This window comes from Pleurodeles waltl, chromosome 9, assembly GCF_031143425.1.
Source record: "Pleurodeles waltl isolate 20211129_DDA chromosome 9, aPleWal1.hap1.20221129, whole genome shotgun sequence".
Taxonomy (NCBI): Eukaryota; Metazoa; Chordata; class Amphibia; order Caudata; family Salamandridae; genus Pleurodeles; species Pleurodeles waltl.
Window position 1 is genome coordinate 1,189,791,889 of NC_090448.1, and position 16,458 is coordinate 1,189,808,346.

General features: G+C 54.5%; 1 protein-coding gene across 2 annotated transcripts in view; it reads right to left on the reverse strand.

Annotated features, from left to right (window-relative positions):
- The window catches only part of LOC138260535 (glutamate carboxypeptidase 2-like), a 350,295-nt gene that overhangs the window by 180,967 nt on the left and 152,870 nt on the right, over positions 1 to 16,458 (reverse strand). For both annotated transcript variants that reach the window (XM_069209149.1, XM_069209150.1), the window contains exon 7: positions 7,473 to 7,568. In XM_069209149.1, the coding sequence (XP_069065250.1) occupies positions 7,473 to 7,568 (96 nt within the window). The remainder of the gene's footprint in view (positions 1 to 7,472; positions 7,569 to 16,458) is intronic.

Sequence of the window (16,458 nt, forward strand, 5' to 3'; positions counted from 1 at the left end):
ACTGATGGAGGTGTTAGACGGCTACTGATGGAGGTGTTAGACGGCTACTGATGGAGGTGTTAGACGGCTATTGATGGAGGTGTTAGACGGCTATTGATGGAGGTGTTAGACGGCTACTGATGGAGGTGTTAGACGGCTACTGATGGAGGTGTTAGACGGCTACTGATGGGGGTGTTAGATGGCTACTGATGAAGGTGTTAGACGGCTACTTTGTTAGACGGCTACTGATGGGGGTGTTAGACAGCTACTGATGGAGATGTTAGACAGCTGCTGATGGAGGTGTTAGACAGCTACTGATGGAGGCTTTAGACAGCTACTGAGGGAGGCGTTAGACAGCTGCTGATGAAGACGTCAGTCAGCTACCACAGGAAGTTCTTAGCTTCTCCACAACTCCTCTAAGGACTATTTTTCTGCAGGAACGTGCCCCTTGTGCAAGGTTGCATGCATTGGTGCTAGGCAGCGCATTGTGCGCCGGTGCGGGTGCAAGGACAGGAATGCGCTGTATGCCTTTAATACTGTGCATTGCTGCCCTCTCCTAGTGACACAGTGCCGCACTGCACGGTGACAAGCTGCACTACGCCTCTTTGCATGCGTATGGCCCTTAGTTTGTGTTTGAGGTGCAGTCGCAAATATTAATTAAAACTGTCTAATATACCAAATGAAAGCATTGTCCAAGGTGGACTGAAGAGACACCAAGAAGCCCCCTGTCTCAGATAAGGAAATGTGCTTCCCATACTGCTTTCACTGGAAGTGTTAAGGGGGGTGGTTATTTTGTTTTCTAAATGTCCACACTAACTAGCTGTGGCACTGCTGAGAATGGGGGTCCCCAGCTTCACCTCAGGCCTGTCCCACCCACACACAGCTCTACTACTGCACCTCAGGCCTGTCCCACCCACACACAGCTCTCTGCACCTCAGGCCTGTCCCACCCACACACAGCTCTCTGCACCTCAGGCCTGTACTAACCACACACAGCTCTAACAGTGCACCTCAGACTTGGCCTAACCACACACACCTCTGCCAGTCCACCTCATGCTTGTTCCATCCACACTCAGTTCTGTAATGCACCTCAGTCCTGTCCTACCCACCCACAGCGCTGCCAATGCACCTCAGGCCTGTCCCACCTCCCGGCCGCTCTGCAATGCACCACAGTCCTGTCCTATACACAGACAGCTCTGCCAATGCACCTCAGTCATGCCCTACCAACACATATCTCTGCCAATGCACCTCAGTCCTGTCGCAACCACAGACAGCCCTACCAATGCACCTCAGGCCTGTCCTACCCACACACATCTCTGCCAATGCACCTCAGGCCTGTCGCAACCACACACAGCTCTGCCTGTGCACCTCAGGCCTGTCCCACACACACACAGCTCTCTGCACCTCAGGCCTGTACTAACCACACACAACTCTACCAGTGCACCTCAGGCCTGTCCTAACCACACACAGCTCTGCCAGTGCACCTCAGGCCAGTCCCACCCACACACAGCTCTCTGCACCTCAGACCTGTACTAACCCCACACAACTCTACCAGTGCACCTCAGGCCTGTCCTAACCACACACAGCTCTGACAGTGCACCTCAGGCCTGTCCCACCCACACACAGCTCTCTGCACCTCAGGCCTGTACTAACCAGACACGGCTCTCTGCACCTCAGGCCTGTACTAACCACACACAGCTCTACCAGTGCACCTCAGGCCTGTCCTGACCACACACAGCTCTACTACTGCACCTCAGGCCTGTGCCATACACACACAGCTCTCTGCACCTCAGGCCTGTACTAACCACACAACACCTCTACCAGTGCACCTCAGGCCTGTCCTAACCACACACAGCTCTGCCAGTGCACCTCAGGTCTGTCCCATCCACACACAGCTTCCTGCACCTCAGGCCTGTACTAATCACGCACAGCTCTACCAGTGCACCTCAGGCCTCCCCTAACCACACACAGTCTACCAGTGCACCTCAGGCCTGTCCCACCCACACACAGCTTTCTGCACCTCAGGCCTGTCCCACCTCCTGACAGCTCTACCAGTGCACCTCACGCCTGTCCTGACCACACACAGCTCTACTACTGCACCTCAGGCCTGTCCCACCCACACACAGCTTTCTGTACCTCAGGTCTGTCCCACCCACACACAACTCTCTGCACCTCAGGCCTGTACTAACCACGCACAGCTCTACCAGTGCACCTCAGGCTTGACCTAACCACACACACCTCTGCCAGTCCACCTCAGGCCTGTTCCATCCAAACTCAGTTCTGCAATGCACCTCAGTCCTGTCCTACCCACACACAGCACTGCCAATGCACCTCAGGCCTGTCCTACCTCTTGACCGCTCCGCAATGCACCTCAGTCCTGTCCTACCCACAGGCAGCTCTGCCAATTCACCTCAGTCCTGCCCTACCCACAAACATCTCTGCCAATGCACCTCAGTCCTGTCGCACCCACAGACAGCGCTGCCAATGCACCTCAGGCCTGTCCCACCCACACACAGCTTTCTGCACCTTAGGACTGTCCCTCACACACACAGCTCTGCCAGTGCACCCCAGGCCTTCCACATCCACAACCAGCTCACTGCACCTCAGGCCTGTCCCACCTCCTGACAGCTCTGCCAGTGCACCTTAGTCCTGTCCTAACCACACACAACTCTCCCAGTGCACCTGGGGCCTGTCCTAACCACACACAGAACTAACAGTGCACCTCAGGCCTGTCCTAACCACACACAGCTCTACCAGTGCACCTCAGACCTGTCCTAACCACACACAGCTCTGCCAGTGCACATCAGGCCTTTCCCACCCACACACAGCTTTCTGCACGTCAGGCCTGTCCCACCTCCTGACAGCTCTGCCAATACAACTAAGTCCTGTCCTAACCACACACACCTCTGCCAGTGCAGCTCAGGCCTGTTCCACCCACACACACCTCTGCCAATGAACCTGAGGCCTGTCCCTTCCACATGCAGCTTTCTGCACCTCAGGCCTGCCACACCCGCATACAGCTTTCTGCACCTCAGGCCTGTCCCACCCAGACACAGCTCTGCCAATGCAGCTCAGTCCTGTCCCATTCCCACACACAGCTCTGCCAATACACCTCAGTCCTGTCCCATCCTCACACACAGCTCTCCCAATGCACCTCAGTCCTGTCCTACCCGTACACAGCTCTGCAATGCACCTCAGCCCTGTCCTACCTGTACACAGCTCTCCAATGCACCTCAGTCCTGTCCTACCCAAACATAGCTCTGCCAATGCCCCCCCCAGTCCTGTCCCACCCACAGACATCTCTGTCAATGCACCTCAGTCCTGTCCTACCCACACACAGCACTGCCAATGCACATCAATTCTGTCCAGCCTACAGACAACTCTGCTAACGTACTTCAGTATTTTTCTACCCACACATAGCTCCGCTAGGGCACCTCAGTCCTGTCCCACCCACAGACAGCTCTATAAATGCACCTCAGGCCTATCCCACCTACACACATCTCTGCCAATGCACCTCAGGCCTGTCCCATCCCCACACACAGCTCTGTCAATGCACCCACATACAGCTCTGACAATACATATAATTCACAACCTACACTAGCCATAATGCAGGAAGTAACCGTTCACTCACTGTGTCAGTGGACTTCAGTCCTGTTCTAACAACACACAGCTGTGCCAATGCACCTCAGTCCTGTCTCACACACACAGCTCTGCCAACACGCCTCAGTCCTGTCCTATCCACACACAGCTCTGCCAATGCACCTCAGTCCTGTCCCAACCACAGCTCTCCAATGCACCTCAGTTCTGTTCTACCCACACATCTCTGCCAATGCACCTCAGTCCTGTCCCACCCATACATAGCTTTGCCAATGCACATTAGTCCTGTCCTACCCACACACAGCTCTGTCAATATACTTCAGTCCTTACATACCCACACACAGCTCTACAATGCACCTCAGTCCTGTCCTGCATGCACACAGCTCTGCCAATGCACCTCAGTGCTGTCTTACCCACACATAGCTCTGCAATCCTACCCACACACAGCTCTGCCAATGCACCTCAGTCCTGTCCCACACAGCTCTCCAATGCACCCCAGTCCTGTCCCACACAGCTCTCCAATGCACCTCAGTCTTGTCCTACCCACACGCAGCTGTCAAATGCACCTCAGTACTTTCCCACCCACACGCAGCTCTCCAATGCACGTCAGTCCTGTCCCACCCACACACAGCTCTGCCAATGCACCTCAATCGTGCCCTACCCACACACAGCTCTCCTATACACCTCAGTCCTGTCCTACCCACACACAGCTCTGTCAATGCACATGAGTCCTGTCCTACCTGCACACAGTTGTGTCAATGCTCTTCAGTCCTGTCCCATCCCCACACACAGCTCTGACAATGCACATCTGTCCTGTCCTACTCATACGCAGCTCTGCAATGCACCTCAGTGCTGTCCTACCTGTACACAGCTCTCCAATGCACCTCAGTCCTTTCCTACCCACATACAATTCTTCCAGTGCACCTCAGTCCTGTCCCACCCAGACAGCTCTGCCAATGCATCTCAGTCCTGTCCCACCCACACACATCTCTTCCAATGCACCTCAGTGTTGTCCTACCTGCACACAGTTCTGCCAATGCACCTCAGTCATGTCCCACCCACAGACAGCTCTGCCAATGCACCTCCGTCCTGTCCCATGCACACACATCTTTGTACACCTCAGGCCTGCCACACCCACATACAGCTCTCTGCACCTCAGGCCTGTCCTAACCACACACAGCTCTGCCAGTGCACCTCAGGCCTGTCCTAACCACACACAACTCTGACAGTGCACCTTAGGCCTGTCCCACTCACACATAGCTTTCTGCACCTCAGGCCTGTCCCACCCACACACAGCTCTGCCAATGCAGCTCAGTCCTGTCCCATCCCCACACACAGCTCTGCCAATGCAGCTCAGTCCTGTCCCATCCTCACACACAGCTCTGCCAATGCACCTCAGTCCTGCCCTACCTGTACACAGCTATGCAATGCCCCTCAGCCCTGTCCTACCTGTACAGAGCTCCCCCATGCACCTCAGTCCTGTCCTACCCAAACATAGCTCTGCCAATGCACCTCAGACCTGCCCCACCCACAGATAGCTCTGTCAATGCACCTCAGTCCTGTGCTACCCACAAACAACTCTGCAAAATGCACATCAATTCTGTCCCGCCTACAGACAGTTCTGCTAATGTACTTCAGTCTTATCCTACCCACACATAGCTCTGGCAGTGCACCTCAGTCCGTCCAACCCGCAGACAGCTCTATTAGTGCACCTCAGGCCCGTCCCACCTACAGACATCTCTGCCAATGCACCTCAGTCCTGTCCCATCACCACACACAGCTCTGTCAATGCACCTCAGTCCTGCCCCATCCCCACACACAGCTCTGCCAATACACCTCAGTCCTGTCCTACTCGTACACAGCTCTGCCAATGCACCTCAGTCCTGTCCCTCCCACAGACAGCTCTACCAGGGCACCTTAGGCCTGTCCCACCCATACACAGCTATCTGCACCTCAGGCCTGCCCAACGAACATGTCTCTGCACTTCAGTCCTGTCCTATCCACCCACAGCTCTCTGCACCTCAATACTGTGCCACACACACACACCGCTGCCAGTGCACCTCACGCCTGTCCTACCCACATACAGCTCTGACAATACATATAATTCACAACCTACACTGTCCCATACACACACAGCTCTCTGCACCTCAGGCCTGTACTAACCACACAACACCTCTACCAGTGCACCTCAGGCCTGTCCTAACCACACACAGCTCTGCCAGTGCACCTCAGGTCTGTCCCATCCACACACAGCTTCCTGCACCTCAGGCCTGTACTAATCATGCACAGCTCTACCAGTGCACCTCAGGCCTCCCCTAACCACACACAGTCTACCAGTGCACCTCAGGCCTGTCCCACCCACACACAGCTTTCTGCACCTCAGGCCTGTCCCACCTCCTGACAGCTCAGGAAGTAACCGTTCACTCACTGATGACAGTGGACTTCAGTCCTGTTCTAACAACACACAACTGTGCCAATGCACCTCAGTCCTGTCACACACACAGCTCTGCCAGCACACCTCAGTCCTGTCCTATCCACACACAGCTCTGCCAATGCACCTCAGTCCTGTCTCACCCACACACAGCTCTCTGCACCTAGGTCCTTTCCACCCACACACAGTTCTCCAATGCACCTCAGTCCTGTACCACTCACACACAGCTCTCCAATGCACCTCAGTTCTGTTCTACCCACACATATCTGCCAATGCACCTCAGTCCTGTCCCACCCATACACAGCTTTGCAATGCACATTAGTCCTGTCCTACCCACACACAGCTTTGCCAATGTACTTCAGTCCTTACATACCCACACACAGCTCCCCAATGCACCTCATTCCTGTCCTAACCACACACAGCTCTGCCAAAGCACCTCAGTCCTGTCCTACCTGCACGCAGCTCTGCCAATGCACCTCAGTACTGTCCTACCCACACATAGCTCTGCAATGCACCTGAGTACTGTCCTACTCAAACACATCTCTGCCAATGCACCTCAGTCCTGTCCCACACAGCTCTCTAATGCACCTCGATCTTGTCCTACCCACACACAGCTGTCAAATGCACCTCAGTACTTTCCTACCCACACACAGCTCTCCAATGCACCTCAGTCCCATCCCACCCACCCACAGCTCTGCCAATGCACCTCACTCCTGCCCTACCCACACACAGCTCTCCTATGCACCTCAGTCCTGTCCTACCCACACACAACTTTGCCAATGCACATGAGTCCTGTCCTACCTGCACACAGTTGTGCCAATGCACCTCAGTCCTGTCCCATCCCCACACACAGCTCTGCCCATGCACCTCAGTTCTGTCCTACCTATACGCAGCTCTGCAATGCACCTCAGCCCTGTCCTACCTGTACACAGCTCTCCAATGCACCTCAGTCCTTTCCTACCCACATACAATTCTGCCAGTGCAACTCAGTCCTGTCCCACCCACAGACAGCTCTGCCAATGCACCTGTCCTGTCCTACCTGCACACAGCTCTGCCAATGCACCTCAGTCCTGTCTCACCCACACACAGCTCTCTGCACCTAGGTCCTTTCCACCCACACGCAGCTCTCCAATGCACCTCAGTTCTGTTCTACCCACACATCTCTGCCGATGCACCTCAGTCCTGTTGCACCCATACACAGCTTTGCAATGCACATTAGTCCTGTCCTACCCACACACAGCTTTGCCAATGTACTTCAGTCCTTACATACCCACACACAGCTCTCCAATGCACCTCAGTCCTGTCCCACCCACACACAGCTCTGCCAAAGTACCTCAGTCTTCTCCTACCTGAACACAGCTCTGCCAATGCACCTCTACTCAGCTCTGCGGTGCTACAACAATTCGCAAGTGAGCTACCAGTGAGGACAGAAGTGTTGGGGGGATGGGAGTTAAAACGTTTCTTACCTTTTTTCATGGGGTGAAGTAAATCCCGGCCCAGTTCTGTAGGTGATGTTAAGCTTTCCTCGCCAGGATGGAGGGACCTGCTCTCCTCCCATTTTACTAAATGTAAAAAAATAAAAAAATTTAACCAAACAGTTTAAAATAGATTAGAATAATTCAGTTCTCTTCAGCACTGGACTGAAATTAAAGTATTTCTCCTTGTTGCACCATGACACTGCCCTCGTCCCCCACTCACTCCTACTAACCACAAACGCAACCTCTGGATTATCCTGGTCACCCACTGATCATGAAGCAACAGATCAACGCTGTCTCCTCAGCCTGCTCCTACCTCCTCCGCAAGCTAAACAAGATCTTCCGAATGATCGCCATCTCCACCAGGAAGACAGTCACCCAGGCCTCATCACCAGCCGTCTCAACTACGGCAACGTACTCTACGCCAGAACCATGAGGCAGCTCATGAACCACTTCCAGATCATCCAGAATGCGGCAACAGGACTAGTACTCGACCTCCCAAGAAGAACCAGCATCGCTCCTCACCTCAGAGCCCTCTACCGGCTCGCTGTCCAGCAAAAAATGTCTCTTCAAGCTCCTCACACACACCTACAAGGCCCTCCTCAACACCAGACCATCCTACATCAACAAGCGCCTCATATTCCACCAACCGACCAGAGAACTCGGCTCAGCCTCCCTCATCCAGGCCCACGTCCCCTACATCAGTCATGAACGCTTCGGAGTACGCTCCTTCTCCCACTTCGCCACCAAGTCCTGGAACGAGCTCCCCCTCCACCTGCACTCCTCCCCTTCCCTGAAGGACTTCAGAAAGCAGCTCAGGACTTGGCTGTTCGACTGCATCACAAACTGGTAGAGGCCTGCAGCACCCCTCTAGCGCCTACAAGAACACTTGATCGATTGAGTGTGAGTAGGAAGAGTATTGTAGGATCTTATAGGACTACACAGTTAATGATCAGTCATGTCCATAGGATCAGGCAATTCTGGTTAGGACAAGACTTCGGAACACCAGCTAAACCATTCAGTCTCCGTACGTGCCAAGAAGACGTGTCATTTCCACCACCCTCCAGTCAGTGAGTTCTGAAGACCAGCCAGGTGGGTCTAACAACCTTCATCCAGCTTTCACTCAGGAGCCTAAGACAGGCCACAGCGCCCACTTTCCATCCACTAACTTCACAAGAACAGACCTGGAGTTCACTCCTTGCTGAGAGATCTTGAGGCAACACCCTTGTCACTGACTGGCTTCTCCAGGTCCAATCTCCATTCATTCTTTATGCAGGAAACTAGGAGACATGTTGGGCCTCCACCCTCTCTCCAAAGACATGAGAATACCAGCCATGGTATTCAGCCTCTATCCGGTCTCCCTGCGTACCAAGAACAGGTGTGATGCCCATCACCCCACCTCTACTGCAGACACATTCTGCAGAAAGTGATCTGTCAGTCCTCCAAAACCGGGTCCTTCATCACATCCGTGTAAGATATGCATGTGGCGCGGCTTTTGAACATGTACACGTGTGTCAGAGTAAGCATGAAGTGTCACTATAGCAACCGTGAATCCATTGCCTGGCAAGGGTGGAACCTGAGAGATCGCTGTGCAGCCTTCAGGGCTCCTCCAAGCGTTCCTGAGCTCCTCAGTAGAGCAGACTCCATGTCAGTGCTTCTTAACCTGTGCTCTGGGGACCCGCGGGGTCCACAAGGCCTTCTCAGGGATCCACGAATGCTTAAAAATGTAAATAATATTAACAAAGAAATGAAGTGTACATAAACAAAAAACCATTATGTAAAACTGAACATTTTAAAACATTCTGTAAATATGAAGGAATTTGAACTCACTGGTAAAAATGAAGCAGTTTCCTGCGGTTGATTTGTGGGAGCGGTGCACGTGCACCACAGGGAATAACTATTTAAGAGCTTAGGGGTTACACAAATACAAGTGACACTTCTAACCCGGGGTATGTATGGGAGTAACAGCGCAGCGCAGAGGCCAGCCACCATGCTCCGCTGCCCTGCATCACTGGGAAAGGGAGGAACGCGCGGTATTTAGAAGAATACTGCCCATTCCTGTACTCTCCCCCTGTGCCGCTGCCCTTGTGGCTGCCTAGCGCCCACACAGGCACCCTTGCCGAGGTGCAGGGGTGTCTGCGTTGTAGACTGGATTCCTGTTAGGCAGGATGGGATTTCCTGCAAACAAACAATCCCCGGAGACTCTTTCCTCTTTCCATGTGCGCTGCAGAATTCATCACCAATAGAAACAGGAAAAAACAAGCATTTGCAATGCAACGGGTCTTGCGTTTGCTCATGTTAGAGCTGATAGCGTTGTAAACTCCTAACCCGACTTTTCACCTATCGGCAAAAGTGCATTTATGTACGTAACCCGAAAAAGTGCAATTAACTATGTAAAGTGCTCGATTTCTGCCAAGCGAAATCGCACTAGTAAATTAGAGAAAAAAAAGTCCACGAGCCCGATGGAAAACAGCGAGCCGCGCATGTTTTCTGTACTTGGTCGCTGCGCTCGAGGAGGGCTAGCCACCGGAAAAGGCATGACGCATGCGTGCCTTCGACTAATGAAAGCAAGCACATTTTATTAGGCAAACCCACCAATGAAACACACTGACGTGACGTGGACGGGGCTCTGAGCCCTTTTCTAAACCCTAAAGCGTCTCACTGTGATACGCATGCGCGAGCGCATGCAACGCAGGCTCGACCCTAACGAGGAGAAATACAGATCATTCTGCTCGTTACGCCTTGCCTGGGGCGGCGCATCTTCATGGCGCATTACCAGGCTTATCTGTTCCTATAAATCTGGAAATGTTTTAAAATCCATGGATGTGTCCTGGGAATTCCCATGGAAACGCCTCCCTCGTGCAGAGTAACGCAACTCAGCGATTCGCCTGCATTACATTCCTCAAGGTGTATGTGCTGCGGGAGCGACACGGCCTGGGTTGTTTAAGTGATATGTTCAGCATCACACATGGCAGCATCAAGCGCTGCGCCAGGATCTGAACCTGGGTCTCAAGGTGAAAGGCAGCAGCTCTACCCACTAGGCCACACGTCCTGCTGCTTCTTCGCCATTCACATTTTTCTTCCGCTCACTACAGCACACTCCCTGGGGCAATGCTCCCACACCCCCTTTAAAAAAAGGGGCCTGGTGGACGGGGTCCCCAGGGCCGAACAGCCCTGCCAAGTTTCCGAGGTCCTTTCGTAATGTGCTGCCCTAGTGCAGGATTTGTACGGGAATTCTGGGACTTGTAGTCTTGTTTGATCCATTATAAAACATGACTTCAAGTCCCAGAATTCATAGGGAGAAGCCAGGAGTAGAGCAGCCCTTCACCCGTGGAGCTGGGAAACGCGCAGCTGTGTAGCAAGGCTCGGGGAGGGGGGCACGGAGATACAAAGCGGGCACTGAGAGTCAGTGCTGTTTATAACCTGTCTGTGCACTACAACCGAGGTTAGGCCTTACTTTTCACTCTGCACGTCCTTGGATAGTCGCTGAACCTCGGCCTCTGGGCGCTACACTTTGGGTTTGGTGCTCAGGTCGAGGGGAACCCTCTTGAGAGGCGTGGGCGGCCCTCTGGGGCAGAGGGTGAGATTACACGACTCTAAAATCGCCTTTTCAGATGGAGGCGCCTGGTACAATATTCGGTATTTCTGAGTAAAGAGCAGGTTGGCAAACACATGCAGAGCTGCAGGTCTTCCGAAGTGTCCTCCAAGCATCGGGTCATATCAAGGCCTCACCAGAGATGGTAAACACGAATCAAAGCACAGGCTGTAGAGTGTAAGGAACACCCCTACAGCCCCCGAGTGCCTTGAAGCTGCCCTTCAGTGGCCGAGCCATAAGCCAGCAGGGGCCAGTGACGCACCAAAGACATATCTCCACCTGGTAAGTGCCCCGGCGCTGAGATATGCAAATCACCAGGAAGGGGGAAAAGAGGAACGTGCATGAGTGAGGTAAAGGGGCCGGGAGTGTCTGGAAGTCAGTTAAAGAGGCCTGAGCTTCATTTCAGACTATCTAGCCTTGGCTCGCGGGCACTTACTCAACAACAAACTAAGCGTGGTATGGCGTTCGCATCCAGGCGCGTCCCTCCTTCCTCGGTGTGCTCTTCGCTTGTCGGTACAGCGCTTGTCAAGACTCCTTTGAGGCGCTAGAGCAGCGCTTCCTGCTCCTCTGTGCCGAGTTCTCTACCCTGCTTGTCCGTGATGAGGGCGCTGTGTGTTCCTGGGAGTCACCACTGACTATCGTCATGACATGTGGGACCTCACCCGCTCTCACCTGGCGCCCTCAGCTGGGCAGGCGCGGTCACCCGTCTACGCCTGTCTGCCTGCTTCTGTCAGTACTCTGCCTGCTTCTGTCAGTGCTCTGACTGCTCTGCCTGCTTCTGTCAGTGCTCTGACTGCTTCTGTCAGTGCTCTGACTGCTCTGCCTGCCTCTGGTAGTACTCTGTCTGCTTCTGTCGGTACTGTGACTGCTCTGCCTGCTTCTGGCAGTGCTCTGCCTGCTTCTGTCAGTGCTCTGACTGCTCTGCCTGCCTCTGGTAGTACTCTGTCTGCTTCTGGCAGTGCTCTGCCTGCTTCTGGCAGTGCTGTCTGCTTCTGTCAGTGCTCTGACTGCTCTGCCTGCTTCTGGCAGTACTCTGCCTGCTTCTGTCAGTGCTTTGACTGCTCTGCCTGCTTCTGTCAGTGCTCTGCCTGCTTCTGTCAGTGCTCTGACTGCTCTGCCTGCCTCTGGTAGTACTCTGTCTGCTTCTGTCAGTACTGTGACTGCTCTGCCTGCTTCTGGCAGTGCTCTGCCTGCTTCTGTCAGTGCTCTGACTGCTCTGCCTGCTTCTGTCAGTGCTCTGACTGCTCTGCCTGCCTCTGGCAGTACTCTGCCTGCTTCTGGCAGTGCTCTGACTGCTCTGCCTGCTTCTGGCAGTGCTGTCTGCTTCTGGCAGTGCTCTGACTGTTCTGGCTGCTTCTGGCAGTGTTCTGACTGCTCTGTCTGCTGCTGGCAGTACTCTGACTGCTTCTGTCAGTGATGTCTGCTGCTGGCAGTACTCTGACTGCTCTGTCTGCTGCTGGCAGTACTCTGACTGCTTCTGTCAGTGCTCTGACTGCTCTGCCTGCTTCTGGCAGTACTCTGACTGCTCTGCCTGCTTCTGGCAGTACTCTGACTGCTCTGCATGCTTCTGGCAGTACTCTGACTGCTCTGTCTGCTTCTGGCAGTACTCTGCCTGCTTCTGGCAGTACTCTGACTGCTCTGCCTGCTTCTGGCAGTACTCTGCCTGCTTCTGGCAGTACTCTGACTGCTCTGTCTGCTTCTGGCAGTACTCTGACTGCTTCTGGCAGTGCTCTGACTGCTCTGCCTGCTTCTGGCAGTGCTCTGACTGCTCTGCCTGCTTCTGGCAGTGCTCTGACTGCTCTGCCTGCTTCTGGCAGTGCTCTGCCTGCTCTGCCTGCTTCTGGCAGTGCTCTGCCTGCTCTGCCTGCTTCTGGCAGTGCTCTGACTGCTCTGCTTGCTTCTGGCAGTGCTCTGACTGCTCTGCCTGCTTATGGCAGTGCTCTGACTGCTCTGCCTGCTTCTGGCAGTGCTCTGTCTGCTTCTGGCAGTACTCTGACTGCTCTGCCTGCTTATGGCAGTGCTCTGTCTGCTTCTGACAGTGCTCTGACTGTGCTGCCTGCTTCTGGCAGTGCTGCCTGCTTCTGGCAGTACTCTGCCTGCTTCTGGCAGTACTCTGACTGCTCTGCCTGCTTCTGGCAGTACTCTGACTGCTCTGCCTGCTTCTGGCAGTGCTCTGACTGCTCTGCCTGCTTCTGGCAGTGCTCTGCTTGCTTCTGGCAGTACTCTGACTGCTCTGCCTGCTTCTGGCAGTACTCTGACTGCTCTGCCTGCTTCTGGCAGTACTCTGACTGCTCTGCCTGCTTCTGGCAATACTCTGACTGCTCTGCCTGCTTCTGGCAGTACTCTGACTGCTCTGCCTGCTTCTGGCAGTGCTCTGTCTGCTTCTGACAGTACTCTGACTGCTCTGCCTGCTTCTGGCAGTACTCTGACTGCTCTGCCTGCTTCTGGCAGTGCTCTATCTGCTTCTGACAGTGCTCTGACTGCTCTGCCTGCTTCTGGCAGTACTCTGCCTGCTTCTGGCACTGCTCTGCTTGCTTCTGGCAGTACTCTGACTGCTCTGCTTGCTTCTGGCAGTGCTCTGTCTGCTTCTGTCAGTGCTCTGACTGCTCTGCCTGCTTCTGGCAGTGCTCTGACTGCTCTGCCTGCTTCTGGCAGTGCTCTGACTGCTCTGCCTGCTTCTGGCAGTACTCTGACTGCTCTGCCTGCTTCTGGCAGTACTCTGACTGCTCTGCCTGCTTCTGGCAGTGCTGTCTGCTTCTGTCAGTACTGTGACTGCTCTGCCTGCTTCTGGCAGTGCTCTGCCTGCTTCTGGCAGTGCTCTGACTGCTCTGCCTGCTTCTGGCAGTGCTCTGACTGCTCTGCTTGCTTCTGGCAGTGCTCTGACTGCTCTGCTTGCTTCTGGCAGTGCTCTGACTGCTCTGCCTGCTTATGGCAGTGCTCTGACTGCTCTGCCTGCTTCTGGCAGTGCTCTGTCTGCTTCTGGCAGTACTCTGACTGCTCTGCCTGCTTATGGCAGTGCTCTGTCTGCTTCTGACAGTGCTCTGACTGTGCTGCCTGCTTCTGGCAGTGCTGCCTGCTTCTGGCAGTACTCTGCCTGCTTCTGGCAGTACTCTGACTGCTCTGCCTGCTTCTGGCAGTACTCTGACTGCTCTGCCTGCTTCTGGCAGTACTCTGACTGCTCTGCCTGCTTCTGGCAGTGCTCTGACTGCTCTGCCTGCTTCTGGCAGTGCTCTGCTTGCTTCTGGCAGTACTCTGACTGCTCTGCCTGCTTCTGGCAGTACTCTGACTGCTCTGCCTGCTTCTGGCAGTACTCTGACTGCTCTGCCTGCTTCTGGCAATACTCTGACTGCTCTGCCTGCTTCTGGCAGTACTCTGACTGCTCTGCCTGCTTCTGGCAGTGCTCTGTCTGCTTCTGACAGTACTCTGACTGCTCTGCCTGCTTCTGGCAGTACTCTGACTGCTCTGCCTGCTTCTGGCAGTGCTCTATCTGCTTCTGACAGTGCTCTGACTGCTCTGCCTGCTTCTGGCAGTACTCTGCCTGCTTCTGGCACTGCTCTGCTTGCTTCTGGCAGTACTCTGACTGCTCTGCTTGCTTCTGGCAGTGCTCTGACTGCTCTGTCTGCTTCTGGCAGTGCTCTGTCTGCTTCTGTCAGTGCTCTGACTGCTCTGCCTGCTTCTGTCAGTGCTCTGACTGCTCTGCCTGCTTCTGGCAGTGCTCTGACTGCTCTGCCTGCTTCTGGCAGTACTCTGACTGCTCTGCCTGCTTCTGGCAGTGCTGTCTGCTTCTGTCAGTACTGTGACTGCTCTGCCTGCTTCTGGCAGTGCTCTGCCTGCTTCTGGCAGTGCTCTGACTGCTCTGTCTGCTTCTGGCAGTACTTTGACTGCTTCTGGCAGTACTCTGACTGCTCTGCCTGCTTCTGGCAGTACTCTGACTGCTTCTGACAGTGCTCTGACTGCTCTGCCTGCTTCTGGCAGTACTCTGACTGCTCTGCCTGCTTCTGGCAGTACTCTGACTGCTCTGCTTGCTTCTGGCAGTACTCTGACTACTCTGTCTGCTTCTGGCAGTGCTCTGCCTGCTTCTGGCAGTGCTCTGACTGCTCTGCCTGCTTCTGGCAGTGCTCTGTCTGCTTCTGGCAGTACTCTGACTGCTCTGCCTGCTTCTGGCAGTGCTCTGTCTGCTTCTGACAGTGCTCTGACTGCTTCTGACAGTGCTCTGACTGCTCTGCCTGCTTCTGGCAGTGCTGCCTGCTTCTGGAGGTCTCTGCCTGCTTCTGGCAGTACTCTACATGCTTCTGGCAGTACTCTGACTACTCTGCCTGCTTCTGGCAGTGCTCTGTCTGCTCTATCTGCTTCTGGCAGTGCTGCCTGCTTCTGGCAGTACTCTGCCTGCTTCTGGCAGTACTCTGCCTGCTCTGCTTGCTTCTGGCAGTACTCTGACTACTCTGACTGCTTCTGGCAGTGCTCTGACTGCTCTGCCTGCTTCTGGCAGTGCTCTGACTGCTGTGCCTGCTTCTGGCAGTGCTGCCTGCTTCTGGCAGTGCTCTGCCTGCTCTGCCTGCTTCTGGCAGTGCTCTGACTGCTCTGCTTGCTTCTGGCAGTGCTCTGACTGCTCTGCCTGCTTATGGCAGTGCTCTGACTGCTCTGCCTGCTTCTGGCAGTGCTCTGTCTGCTTCTGGCAGTACTCTGACTGCTCTGCCTGCTTATGGCAGTGCTCTGTCTGCTTCTGACAGTGCTCTGACTGTGCTGCCTGCTTCTGGCAGTGCTGCCTGCTTCTGGCAGTACTCTGCCTGCTTCTGGCAGTACTCTGACTGCTCTGCCTGCTTCTGGCAGTACTCTGACTGCTCTGCCTGCTTCTGGCAGTGCTCTGACTGCTCTGCCTGCTTCTGGCAGTGCTCTGCTTGCTTCTGGCAGTACTCTGACTGCTCTGCCTGCTTCTGGCAGTACTCTGACTGCTCTGCCTGCTTCTGGCAGTACTCTGACTGCTCTGCCTGCTTCTGGCAATACTCTGACTGCTCTGCCTGCTTCTGGCAGTACTCTGACTGCTCTGCCTGCTTCTGGCAGTGCTCTGTCTGCTTCTGACAGTACTCTGACTGCTCTGCCTGCTTCTGGCAGTACTCTGACTGCTCTGCCTGCTTCTGGCAGTGCTCTATCTGCTTCTGACAGTGCTCTGACTGCTCTGCCTGCTTCTGGCAGTACTCTGCCTGCTTCTGGCAGTACTCTGCCTGCTTCTGGCACTGCTCTGCTTGCTTCTGGCAGTACTCTGACTGCTCTGCTTGCTTCTGGCAGTGCTCTGACTGCTCTGTCTGCTTCTGGCAGTGCTCTGTCTGCTTCTGTCAGTGCTCTGACTGCTCTGCCTGCTTCTGTCAGTGCTCTGACTGCTCT